The 13,985-nt window shown below is 43.3% G+C and overlaps 1 protein-coding gene across 3 annotated transcripts in view; it reads right to left on the bottom strand.

Annotated features, from left to right (window-relative positions):
- The window catches only part of NUP93 (nucleoporin 93), a 72,022-nt gene that overhangs the window by 19,339 nt on the left and 38,698 nt on the right, over positions 1-13,985 (bottom strand). For all 3 annotated transcript variants that reach the window (XM_082233470.1, XM_082233471.1, XM_082233472.1), the window contains 4 exons: positions 10,074-10,136; positions 6,497-6,625; positions 3,294-3,368; positions 2,353-2,442 (listed from right to left, as the gene is read on the bottom strand). In XM_082233470.1, coding sequence (XP_082089596.1) covers positions 2,353-2,442; positions 3,294-3,368; positions 6,497-6,625; positions 10,074-10,136 — 357 coding nt within the window. The remainder of the gene's footprint in view (positions 1-2,352; positions 2,443-3,293; positions 3,369-6,496; positions 6,626-10,073; positions 10,137-13,985) is intronic.

The following is a 13,985-nucleotide window of genomic DNA, read 5'->3' as shown; positions in this document are numbered from 1 at the left end:
ATGGGCATATGGAAGAAGCAGCCATTGTTTCCTCCGTCAGCAGGCTGCTCAGTTCAGTTGAGCACAAGCAGAGCATCTGCTTCCAGAGAGTGGTAGGGGATGCTTTATCCCATGTTGATGGCCTTTCAGCTGATTCCCTGGTGGCCTGCTGGAATGTGGAGTTAACCAGGGCTATTGACTGTTTGGCTCCGAAGCGCCCTCTCCGATTGCATGGAGCCTGGACAGCCCCGTGGTTTTCCACGGATCTGAGGGCAATGAAACAATCGTTGAGACGGCTAGAGCGCCGGTGGCGGATAACTCATTCCGAATCTGACCGGACACAGGTTAGAGCTCAACGTCGAGCCTACCAAGTGGCGATAGTGACGGCGAAGAAGAATTTCTTCACCGCCTCTATTGCATCTGCAGAAAACAGCAGCAAGAGACTTTTTCAGGTGGTTCACAATTTAGCGGAACCACCTGCAACATCGGGGCCCACTATGGGCCACATGTTCTCCTGCAATGATTTTGCAAAGTTTTTTGCAGATAAAATCGCTCAGATTCGGGAAGAAGTAGACTCCACTGTGGGAGCAGGACCGGGCGGGAGAGTGCTAGAGTTCTGTCTAGTCAAGTTGAGTGGGATCAATTCCAATCTGTTACCTCCGAGGATGTAGACAGGCTGCTTGGACGAGTGAAACCAACCACCTGTCTCCTGGATCCTTGCCCATCCTGGCTTGTAAAAGCTAGCCGGGAAGGACTGGGCGATGGGCTTCGTGGGGTGGTGAATGCTTCCCTCCGTGAGGGAGCCTTCCCAGACCCACTGAAAGAGGTGGTTATTAAACCGCTTCTTAAAAAAACCATCTTTAGATGCGGCCACGATGGCCAACTATCGCCCAGTCTCAAATCTTCCATTCATTCCTGGGCAAGGTGATTGAGCGAGTGGTTGCTGAACAACTCCAGGCACGCCTGGAAGAAGCGGACCATTTGGATCCCTTCCAGTCGGGATTCAGGCCTCATCATGGGACTGAAACTGCCTTGGTCGCACTGGTTGATGATCTCCGGCGGGCTAGGGACAAAGGTGAGAGCTGTTTCCTAGTTCTGCTGGATCTCTCAGCCGCGTTTGATACCATCGACCATAGCATCCTTCTGGACCGTCTTGAGGAGCTGGGAGCTGGGGGCACTGTTATACAGTGGTTCCGCTCCTTCCTCCTGGGCCGTGTTCAGAAAGTGGTGGTGGGGGATGAGTGTTCAGACACCTGGGCTCTCACTTGTGGGGTGCCTCAGGGTTCTGTCCTCTCCCCCATGCTTTTCAACATTTACATGCAGCCGCTGGGAGAGATCATCAGGAGGTTTGGGCTGGGTGTTCATCAGTATGTGGATGATACCCAGCTCTACCTTTCTTTTAAATCAGAACCAGTGAAGGCGGTGAAGGTCCTGCGTGAGTGTCTGGAGGCGGTTGGAGGATGGATGGCGGCTAACAGATTGAGGTTGAATCCTGACAAGACAGAAGTACTGTTTTTGGGGGACAGGAGGCGGGCAGGTGTGGAGGATTCCCTGGTCCTGAATGGGGTAACTGTGCCCCTGAAGGACCAGGTGCACAGCCTGGGAGTCATTTTGGACTCACAGCTGTCCATGGAGGCACAGGTCAAATCTGTGTCCAGGGCAGCTGTTTACCAGCTCCATCTGGTACGTAGGCTGAGACCCTATCTGCCTGCGGACTGTCTCGCCAGAGTGGTGCATGCTCTGGTTATCTCCTGCTTGGACTACTGCAACGCACTCTACGTAGGGCTACCTTTGAAGGTGACTCGGAAACTACAACTAATCCCAGCGGCAGCTAGACTGGTGACTGGGAGCGGCCGCCGAGACCATATAACACCAGTCTTGAAAGACCTACATTGGCTCCCAGTACGTTTCCGAGCACAATTCAAAGTGTTGGTGCTGACCTTTAAAGCCCTAAACGGCCTCGGTCCAGTATACCTGAAGGAGCGTCTCCACCCCCATCGTTCTACCCGGACACTGAGGTCCAGCACCGAGGGCCTTCTGGCGGTTCCCTCATTGCGAGAAGCAAAGCTACAGGGAACCAGGCAGAGGGCCTTCTCGGTAGTGGCGCCTGCCCTGTGGAACGCCCTTCCAGCAGATGTCAAAGCGATAAACAACTACCTGACATTCAGAAGACATCTTAAGGCAGCCCTGTTCAGGGAAGTTTTTAACGTGTGGTATTTTACTGTATTTTTGGTTTTTATGGAAGCCGCCCAGAGTGGCTGGGGAGGCCCAGCCAGATGGGCGGGGTATAAATAATAAATTATTATTATTATTATTATTATTATTATTATTATTATTATTATTATCTCCTTATGCTCACTTCACAGGCAGTACCTTATCATCCAACTCTGCTACAGAAGCACAAAGGTCGACCAAGTTGGGTTGCAGGTAACCATTCACAATCTTCTCGTTATAAACATATATCTGAAAACAAACAGAGTAATCAGCTTCCTAGCACAAGTACCCCTTCCCCCAGTGCTTTCTCCCTCCAACCCTTTCCCTCCCTGCTAACCACAGAAGAATCTGAAACAAGCCTCCAGATCACATGGTCTTGGGGGAGTGCTCCTGCCAGCAAGTGCCCCCGTTTCATTGCCTCGTAGCAATGGTGCATCAGGGGATACAGAGGAATACAAAATGTTCTGCCACATTTATTCTGAAGCCCCAGGCAGGCCTCAGGGTCGGGAGCAAGGCAGGATTTCTCACTGTTCCACATGGCATATCTCTAAGGACAACATAGGAGGATCATATGCTGGCAGGTATGTCTGGGATTTTTAAGTACAAGCTCACATGGTGACACAATGGCCATATCTGCATAAGTCCAGGTTGCTGACTTAGTGTGATTCATGTGGAACAAGCCTTGTACTGCTACATGATACTCGATTGCTCCCACTACACTCCTCATGTGTGGAAGAATGCAAGGGCTGTAGCTCAGTGGCAGAGCGCTTGCCTTGCATACAGAAGTTCCCAGATTCAATCCCTGGCACCTTCAGGGACGGCTGAAGAAAGTCTGAAGCCCTGGAGAGCCACTGCCAGTCAGTGGAGACAACACTGAGCTTCATGGACAAGTGTCTGATTCTGTTTCCTATAATTCTGTTTTCTATGTCCTGTACTTTCTGGTAAACCAATGTGTTGCAGCAGTCAGTATGTCTTTTGGTTCTCTTGGTCTGATCCACTCAAATCCAATCTGCTTCACACAGGCCTCTAAGCCTGACCGTGGGCCTAACTGGGAGTTTCATGTAACATAGCTGAGATACTGAGGTTTCTAATTTACTCACTTGTCGAGCGTAGGCCATCTCAATGTTGTCCAAAGAACTACGAACTGGTGGTGGTAGCTCACTGATGTAACTGGGCTGTTGGAAGAAAATGCCGGTCAGAGTATATGACACAAATTCATTTAGCAATTGGGTGGCACTTTTGTGCCAATACCAAAACTTCGAGAATCCCACCAGAGCATGAAGCTGCTGGGCAAGAGGCTTTTGCTGTAGCAAATTCCCCACAGCTGTGAAGCCATCTCTCTCTTCCTGTTCTTTATCTCCCTGCAACCCTTTAGAAGCAACCTGGGGACACATTTACAGGACCCACTTCTGGTCGCCCTGCCACAGTGAGGTATTTTATTGCAGTGCCATAAGCACCAACTGGCTAAGTGGCCTGTAGGCGTGAAAAGAACCCTTGGAAAGACATATGTCCTTCAATATCAAAATCTTGACATATGCCACTACCAACCCCCTCCCCCAATGCTCTTCCCCCACCCTTGTCTCTTAACAAGAGAGCTTTCAAATTCATAACTGCCAGTCTTTATTGCTTTGAAATAATGGTACATACACAAAGAGAGATAGTATGACAATGAATAATGTCAAGGTTAGAGACAGATTTAGGTTTTGTAATACTTAGAGGTGTTGGAAAATAAATCAATTAAGGGATAGCTGCCTCCTACTCAGCAAAGTTTCTTTGAACTCCACAAAGGCAACTTCCTGCTATGTTGCTAAGAGAAATCCCTATCAGCATGACTTCCCTGGTTCAGTTTGCCTGTTTGGCAGTGCTGGGATCACCAAACTCAGTCAGGAGAACATTTTTGTTTTGATGAGAAGACCAAGGTTTCTCTGGCATTCATTTCAGCATTCAAGACTATGCAACTTCAACCCTTGCATGACCCAAAGAAGAAGAAAAAACTTGGTGTGTGAAAAAAACTGTTTTTATTTTGTGTAATCAATAAGTATGAAAGCAGGCAACACCTGCAACTAGCCATTTGGTGTGATCAAAGCATTTAAAATAATTGTCTTCTGTTTGCATGAGTCTCAAAGAAATGTGCAACATGCTTGGAAAGCACAGTCAGGCTTTATTGTCAAGTGTCATGGGCAGGCCTACTTTTTGGATTTCAATGCAGGAAAATAAAACATGCACTTCTAATTCCCAATGGACTTCTCCACCTTTACAAACAACTCAACAGCACAGAAAGCTACTACAGTGGTACCTTGGGTTTCAGACACTTCAGGTAACAGATTCTTCAGGTTACAGACTCCACTAACTCAGAAATAGTACCTCGGGTTAAGAAGTTTACTTCAGGATGAGAACAGAAACTGCGCGGCGGCACAGCGGGAGGCCCCATAAGCTAAAGTGGTACCTCAGGTTAAGAACAGTTTCAGGTTAAGAACAGACCTCCGGAATGAATTAAGTTCTTAACCCGAGCTACCACTGTTCTCAATTGTGCCTCTAGCCCTTCTGCATTTAGCTTCATTTGTTGCAAACTGCAGGCACCCAAAATTTGCATTATTCATACACGCATTCCAAAGCAAAAACCTTGGCAGCCATTTTGGCAAAGCTCCAAAAGACTTGGCCATCCGCTGCAACATTGGGGGGGGGAGGGGGGGCTGCAATGATGCCAGTACACTTGCCATCTTGGCTCTATCTCGAATCCAGAAAACCTGAAGAGATACAGGAGTTTAAAGAGACCTGGGGATATCGGAACTCTGACAGAGCAGCCATGCACTTTAGATGGCATAGAAGCAGGTTGTGTGACAGCTGCACTTTAAAATAAAAAGATGGGGGTGGGGAGATTCAGAAAAAACAGCAAGATGGCCAAAGGGTGTGGGGATGAGGGAGAGCAGAAGATCCCATTTGAACTGGAACCTTGGCCTGAGCACTCCTGGAATACACAGCTAAGCCAAACATGATCCATACTGTGTTTCCTTTGACCAGACACCATATGCCCTTCAGGGAACTGTGGAAACCACTAAAAGAGAATGTGTGTTCAGCTTTCTTTGAACCGTAAAACATCACTGACTAATTGCTCTTCTTTCCAGAAGCAACATGTCTGTATTTTTCACAAGCCCAAAGCTTGAAATATAGCTCCCCAGCTGACCTGCTTCCTGCTGTGTGGGTCTGTGCCTTTCAGCTGATTCTGCATATCCAGAGGTATCAATTAACTCTCTATTATATTCTAAGGATGGGGGTCTGCCTCTCGCTCGCTCACAATTTTTCTGAAATAGGATTTAAGTGCAGCATGAATTGGGAAAGTTAAGCAACTGGCTTTTAACGCAGCAGATGCTTGGCAAACCTCCCAGGCCTTTGACTTCAAGGCTGGGGGCAAAACATCGCATCAAGGGTTTCAAATGCTCTCGCAGCGACACACCAGTATTATATAGGCTCTGCAGGAGAGAGAAGAGCATTACAGAGCAATAAATCACATCCTGTCTTTTAACTGATTTGTGAAGTGTATTAGATGGATTATTTTTTTCTTCCTTTGAGATTTCAACATTTGTGATAAGGGCAGTCTACCACTTAACTCTAAGCTAGTCATCCTTTGTACCCACTGTTACCTGTTCAAAAGATGTTCCCAATAAAGGTAAACTCAATTTCACATAAACCCCCAGAAGCTGTTGAATGCTTCCTGAACAAGCTGCTAAGTCTGCAAGGCTCTGCTACTGAAGAACAGTGAGTGATCACCCAGTTTCCAACATATTTTGTCTGCATCCCCCAAACTGAAAAATTTGGTAGCCCACTGAGCTTAATAAGTTGTCAGTAAATCATCTTCCACAGGGTATGCTTCTGTGATTAGCATAGGCTTAAGAAAAAGAGATCCCAGCATCATTTCCAGATCACAATATGAAGCATAGGCAATTAACATGAGCAATTTGGAAAATGAACTTCAGGGTTCCACACATTTCTACAATGAAGAACACTTCTAGATGCAATTAGGAAGTGGAGAGTTCGAGGAGGATCAAAAACATTTTTTAAAAACTACAGGCACTGAAGACTGCGATTATGTGAAAGCACCGGGGGGGGGGGGGGAGAGACGCAGGAGGTAGTAGTGAGCAAGCTTAGATTTCATTTTAAAAGTGAGTTCCTTGACATCATGTCTGTGAAGATATGCTTGAGAGTATACAGGAAGAGAATGAAATCTCAAAAGCCAGGGAGAATGAATGAATGAATGGCTAAATAAATAAATAATAATGCAGCAGCAAGAGAGCCCAAGAGATACCTCATTCTCTTGAGTGAAGTCCAAGGCATCTTCTCCTGAAGCCAGCAGTGTGTGAAGGATCCTTTGTTTCACCTGTTCCCATTCGACCAGCATTGATTCTCGGTGATACTCCTCAGCCATAGCAAAGGTCTAGGAAAAGCAAGATTAATGCAGAAAACACCGACCCAAGAGACTACCCTTCAGCAACTTGGTGCTTTCCAGATCCCATCAGCACCAGCTTCATGACTGTGCCCAGAGGGCACCAGGGTGGCAGAAGCTGCATCAGACCCACCCAGAACAGGACAAGCAACATACATGTCAAGAACCAAGTACTACTACATTTTTTTACTAAAACTGCCCCCCCCCAATCCTGGTGAAAATGATGCCTTACGACCAAGGGTCTACATACTCTACTCACTCATCCCCAATCTCTAAATCATTGCAACCAGAATTATGTAATTATTATTTTATTCAGCTTCCTAGAACTAGTTTCTAATTAATTTGAAATATTTGTTCTAAAAGTGGGGAAGCATTAAACTGGGAACTGAAAGGCTTCAGGGACAAAGAAACAGAAATGGAGCTGATGCATTGGCAAGTAAATATTCTTGGGAAAATTAAGGTTTAAATGTCTGCACTGAGAAAATTTGTTATTTATAGCAGAAAGAACTAGAACAAATATATAGTACTGAAATTTGGAGCTTTCAATCAACATTTTATGTGAACATTTAGCTTTACAAAAGTTGACTTCTGAGGACTGAGTGTGATCAGAAAGAAAACTCTTTCTAAAGGTATGCACTGAATCAGAACAAAGTTTTGAAGAACCAGATTAAATTCTATCACTCTGTCATTCTCTCCATTCTGGTACTATCAAAAAATGAAGTTGTTTCTAAATATATTTCATTTTGGGATAAATCAAATGCAAAACAATATGGCTACTCTTGGTTTAAGTGAAGAATATTTGATCGTTCCGGGTGAATCCAAATTTAATCAGAAACAAAGACTTGCAGACACTACAAGCTACAGAATCACTTTGTGTCATCGTCTTGCACTCTCAAAATAGTTACCATAGATTTATTAAAATTATTTGTTATAATCTAAGCCACGTCTGTGTCCTGACCATCTTGTACATTCTTGATGACTTGAAGTTTTAGTTGTGAATCAGTGTCCACATATACCACATACACCAGTTCACGTTGAATTATTTGCAGGCTCCAAACGGTTAGTGATTTACCAGATGTTTTGAAACTAAATATTTTGATTGCTTGCATTGCTTTTGTTCATTGTGTTACAGTAAACTATGACACTGTCAACTGCAATACAACATTAAATATGTCTTTCTAAACAGGCAGCCATGTTTGACAAATACGTTTTGTCTGTATGCCCATATATAACTGAAGCACCATGTCCTCCTCTCTATTTTATTATTGCTACACTTTCATTGCAGGCTGCAGCTGTTTTCCCAGGAACCAAGTTGGGCATTCTTTATGTCTATAATAGGATAGTAGCTTGTAAAAAGGCTGATTCATACTGGCCACAAATTTATAAGGGCTGGTCAGCTGGACATTACTGTCCCTCCATTTTAAAAGAGCAAAACTCCATTCTAAGGCAGTCAGACCTGCATTTATGTGGCATTGCCTTTGTTTAATTTTGCTTCACTCACCAGGAGTGTGTCTATGTGTGGGGGTTGCATATCAACCTGACCTTATGCCATATGGGCTCTCTAGTGTTATTACTCTTCTTAAGTGATAAGACGTTTGCTTCCCAGCAGAAGTGTGGTTACCTGGTGCTTCTTCTCTACAAGTGTTCTCAAAAGCACATAATATTTCCATTCACCTGTTACTCCGGAGACTGTCTGAATTGATTTACATTCTCTCTAGAATGGGACATTACACCAAGATGAGCAAGATAGATGAGCTACCTTGGCTGGGACAAACAGGTGTATGTGTGTGCGTCCGTATCCCAGTACAAAAGTCAGCTTGTCCCCATGGTTTGGGTTTGTTTTGGGGTGTTTGGAGCACTGTATATCTGTAGTGGTGGTGATAGCTATGGAGAATCAGGCTTTGCTAAAAAGTTTAAAATGCAGAATGGGTTTTGAGTATGTGTTTTACTCCCATACAAATGCAAAAACAGGAGGTCAAAGAACACATTTTTTGCTGTTCAGCTGACTTCTGATTTGTCTTAAAACAGAAATTACAGGAAGACAACACAGGGGTTTATTTTGCTGTCAAATTAATGCCCTGAATATAGCGCTCAACTATAAGAGTGGAGCCAGTAATATTTTAAGACACCACCTCAACTAATATTTAAGACACATCTTTTCCTACAGGCATCTGGGGAAGATTTGAAAACCACTTCTTCAAGTGGTTTTGTTCTGCTGTTCTGTGGCTGTTTTATGATGTTTATTGGTTTTATGTAATGCCATATTTTATTTATTTGTTTTTTAATTCATACTGACTTTGGCTGTATACTTCCCTTGGAACCTTCAGATTGAAGGGCGAGTTATAAATGGAATAAATAGATTAATAAATCTCTTATGGTCTGACGATACTTTATCATTTATTCATGGTTACAAACAATTACAAGGAAAGCTACAATTTCCAAGTGGTAGAACAGGAGCCCCCAGTTGGCCAAGAGAGCCTTGCTAAATTCCTGGCACTGTGATCTGCTTAGCATGCTGAGCAGGTATAAGACCAAATGCCAGCATTAGCTGGGGCCTGATCTATTTTGGCTAATTACTACTAATGCTGGCAAAGTCAGTTATGCAACTGATTTCATTTCATTTTTCGACAACAGAAACATACAGCTTTTCCTTTCACCTGCACCCTGCCCTTTCAGTAGATGATGCTCAGTGCTGGATGTCGGCCAACATTTTGTAGATAAAGTTCAGAGTGTGGTGTTGGAGGCAAAATGCAGCTGAGAATTCTCAGCTTTCTTTTTATTTAAAGCTTCCAGTTCTTGGGACTGAAAAGTTATGCTTGGGAGTGTGCACACAATGCAGGGAATTTCAGAGGCAAACCAGTAAAATAAGCAAGCGCCTAACTCATGTTCACAGAGTACTAATGTATAACTCTCAGCTGAATGCATGTAATCTTAGCCCTACTCATGTAGCCAAGTAAGGAATGGATACCATGGATGAGATTGGGAGACTGTGGCATTAGGGCCAGACACAAACTTCCACTGACTCTTCTGTACAGAGCCCATCCATATGGCACAAGAGCCAATCAACTCAGGAGCAGCAATCCCACTCCTCCACTCACTTTGGGTTTATTACAGAAAAGTATTTGTCTATACAGTTTATTCAATTCCAAGGTGTGAAGTCATTACTCTGAAAGGGTTTTAAAACTAGGCATGGGAGAGAGCTCTTGCACTTGTAGAGCAAAAGCAGGCAACAATGTCATGCTCTATTGTACTGATGGGATTTGGAGTCCAACAACCTCAGGAGGAACCACACTAGCTACTCATGCTATGAAGAAGAGTATAACCACAAATCTGTCATGTTGCAATGCCAATTAGAATGCAGAATTCTCTGAGATTCAGCCTCTCTACTGAAGAGGTGTTTCAATTTTAGGACTTTTCCATATGCCCTTCTCCAACTTACCCGTTTCCTGGACTCCTCAATGGCAGACAGCAAAGCATTATCTTTTTCATTTTTTAGGAATCCCTGTTGAAAGAAAAAGTGAAAGAAAAAGATTCAGAAATTGGCTTGACATTTAAATTCAGACACATTTGGTACTACACCAACCTTTACCTGGTATGAAGATGTTCATGAAGCTCCATGTTAAAATGAAAGAGGTTGAAGACTTCCCTTTCAATATATATCTGCATTAACTCTTTACAAAGTGCCCTGCTTCTGTTCTCTCTCGGCTCCGCACTGCAGCACCTGCTGCCTCTCTTCCGGTTTGTGAGAACCAGAATGAAAGCTCTGGATGCCAGTGAAGATACATTAAGCTTGCCTGATCACAAGGAAGAGTTAAAAAGTCATGGTCTGGTTCCACAAGCTGCAGGCCAGTCCCTGAAAACATACAAATAACTCCAAAAAGGGCAAGTTGACTGAACGGCAGAAGCCAGAAATAATTGCTTATCCTTTCACTTATCCAGCTAAAGCATGAGAATAGCTGAACTCCAAAGCTATTCTATTTTTGTTTGTATTATTTATCTATCACATTATTTGGGAAGAGTTTAGCGTAGCCCAAGCCCTCAGCCAATTCTCTGGGCAAGGCTTAACAACCTGTCATTGATTTAACACACTCTGCTTTCCACTTTATTTATTCACAGGGGAACATACCCAAGCAGGCAGCCAGCCAGCCAGACCAACCATCAATCCAGAACAGCAAAAGCAGCTACTCTTTTATTTGCTGTGTCCATCTATTTTGCTTTTTAAACCCTGGCTTTATACCCAGTCACATTCCCATCAAACATGAACAGACAACTTGGGGAAATGAGGCACCATCATAGGAATAGGTAAAAGGCAGAACAAGAGGGGGTCAAGGAAGCAAACAGCAATTCCGAATAACAGAAACTGCAATAGGAAAAATGACGAAGATTTAAATGGAGCCTCAAATTTGGATTTATGTAATTTGCTTTTTAAAACATTTACCAACAAGCTTAACGAAGTTCAATAAGTAGCTTATACATCAGGTCTGTGGCTCTCAGGAAGACACTGGGATCGAACTTCCAGCAGGGCCAATGGTTAGTTAGGGATTATGGGAGTTAAGAGTCCAACAGCATTTGGAAGGCCAAAGATTCCCCATGCTCCCATAAATTAACATAGTGGGTTTCAACCTCTGTCCAGAGAATTCCAGCTTCTTGGAGATTCCTCAATTAGAAAAATCAGCAGCACAGTAATGGCAGAGTGCTCCTGAAAGACAGCTTGCCCATTGCAACTGATCTTCCCCAGGAATGTGAAGCTTCTGGAAAGCTTCGGGTTGTAATTCAGTTTCTATGAGTGAACCAGGACGCATTTGTCCCAGGAATACCTGCAGTTAGGTTAAAAGCTATCTTCCACCCTTGACACTGGAACCTCACCAACCAGGATCACACCCTAAAGTCCAACAAGTGCAAAACATTCAGACATGCAACCTCCCCCCCCTTAAATCTCTCCAATATTCATTATACAGCTTGCTGTTTTAAATGACTGTCCCTACCATTTAGCAACCGGCTTCATGAATTTCCAACTGCTTAAATTCAAAGCCTTTTGTATTCTCTAACTCCACACATGTAGACTGTGGCACCGAATGTAGTCTTTGATTTGACACCTATTACAGACTTCCAAGTAGATCAGCATTTTCAAAAGCCAATTTCTAGCCTGCACAGTTGCTCATGTATTCTAGAGAAGACCCAAGGAATGCCTACAACAGCTCTCATGCTAAAGGGCAAATGCTCTCTTCCTTGCACAAGTACATCCCACATCAGCTTTGGCCATTTTCTCCTTTTCATGTTATTCTCACAATTTAGGTGCAAATAACAATTGGGAAAAAGATTAGGCTCCAATTTGCTTGGATTTTGAAAAAGAGAAGCTGCAAAAAGTGCATGCATGAACACTTCACATCTGACTGGTGTCACATTCCAACTGAAAATGATTTGCGTGAAGTGATCCTGAAATAAAGTATTAAAGTGGGAGCGGGAAGAAATTGGCACATCACACAGAATGTGTGTTTGATTAATAAAGACTATTACATGGAATATGCAAGAGAGAAGATTAAAAACAAAATCAGAATGGTCAAGACCAGTTAAGAAACAGGCAGAGTTCAGTCCTTCCTATTTAATAAATTAAAACAAAGGTAGTTAGATACTTTATACAACTTTGATACAAAGTAAACAAGCAGGACTACTGAAAAGCCAAGGTGACAATTATAGATCATTTGGCTGTGGCATAAACAGTTTGTGACTACTTGGCTGCAGTTTTTAATTATGCCCAGTTTATCACTTTCTGGTTCCTTCTAGTGGCTAAGATTAGGAGAAAGGGGCAGAATGCATGGGCAGAACACATGCTTTGCATACAAAAGGTCCCAGGTTCAATCCTAGTCATCTTCAGGAATGACTAGGAGAGATCCTTTAATGAAACTATGGTTTTCACTCCTTCTGATGTCACTTTTGCACACTTTTGCACATGCATGTGTTTGAACAAGAACAAACGTAGTTTGAAAAGCTGCTTTTAAAAAGAGCACACATAAAGACAGGGTACCACCATAGGAGTGCACACTTTTGCACATGCATGTGTTTGAACAAGAACAAACGTAGTTTGAAAAGCTGCTTTTAAAAAGAGCACACATAAAGACAGGGTACCACCATAGGAGTGAGAGGCAGGGAAGATTGGTTTTTTCCATCGGAAATGCTTTAGGAGCCCATCTAACATATACTACCTGCAAACAGGCCATGCCAGTCACTTAGGCGATGCTTGCAAAATAAGGATGCTACTGCTAGACGGCACAGTTCCTGCCAGCAGATGATGAACAGGGACAGTCCTTGTTAGTGAAGGTCAAGGAGCCAGAGCACAAACAGCTCCAATTTTGTTTAGCTCCAATTTTGTTCTCCTTTTTTTGGCTCCATCAGAACTTCATGGAACATTACTGAAAATGTAGATAAATTGGTGTCTCTTCTATGCCACTGAGAAATTGGGGGAAATATGTCTTTCTGGGGAATATTTAGTATCAGAGCTGTAGCATTTGAAATGTAAACAATACAATATGATAGGCAACCATATTCCAAATAAAAAATTGGAATCAATAATCAAGACACTTACATTGAAGAGAAGGCACCTGCAGGGTATGCCAACTTAGCTTCAGGGCTGTTCTCGTTACATATGCAAAATCATAATTGGATTACAAACTCTGACATCATTCTGGTTCTTAAAGCATTCAGGTTAATTTGGCAATGGTGGGAAGAGACAATTCTGTATGAGGATTCTTTACAAGGAAAGTAGAACATGCTGATCATAGAGCAGAAAAGATGGTGAGCAGGAAGTCGTGGACAGGGTGTTAAACCAAGCAAAAAACCAAGAGACAGCCCATCTGCACTAACAACACAGTTGTTTGGTATGGCATTATTTTCAGGGCCACTAAAAGAAGTAGAAGACAACTCAGAGGCAGGCCCAAGATTGTTTGCAGCATTGCAAGGGATCCCAGGCTGCAATTTGTGAATCATGCAGGGCAAAACGACTAGGACCAGCCCTACCAAGTACATATCACCAAAGACCTTCTTCCAGAATTTTCTTAAGGTAACAAAACTGTGAAGGGTTAGATGTTGAGCTTGTTCAGATATAACACCAAATTATGATTTGAGACTACAATAAACTGTGAAGGAGTCTTGGGTTTCTGAAACACGACCCCAATGTAGTAATCCATCTCCTAGTTTGAGGGAACCCACTTGCTGTTTGGTCTAAACTAGCAAATTGTGATTTGGTTATGGATTGCAACCCTGGTTTGCAGGGCAAATGTAAATATTAGGTTTGTTGGGTTAGGGTGAACTATAGTTTGCCACAAACTAGGAGTAGAGAGAGAGGGAACTATGA

Source organism: Podarcis vaucheri, assembly GCF_965113315.1.
Source record: "Podarcis vaucheri genome assembly, chromosome: 7".
NCBI lineage: Eukaryota > Metazoa > Chordata > Lepidosauria > Squamata > Lacertidae > Podarcis > Podarcis vaucheri.
This window is presented reverse-complemented; position numbering and strand designations above follow the sequence as displayed.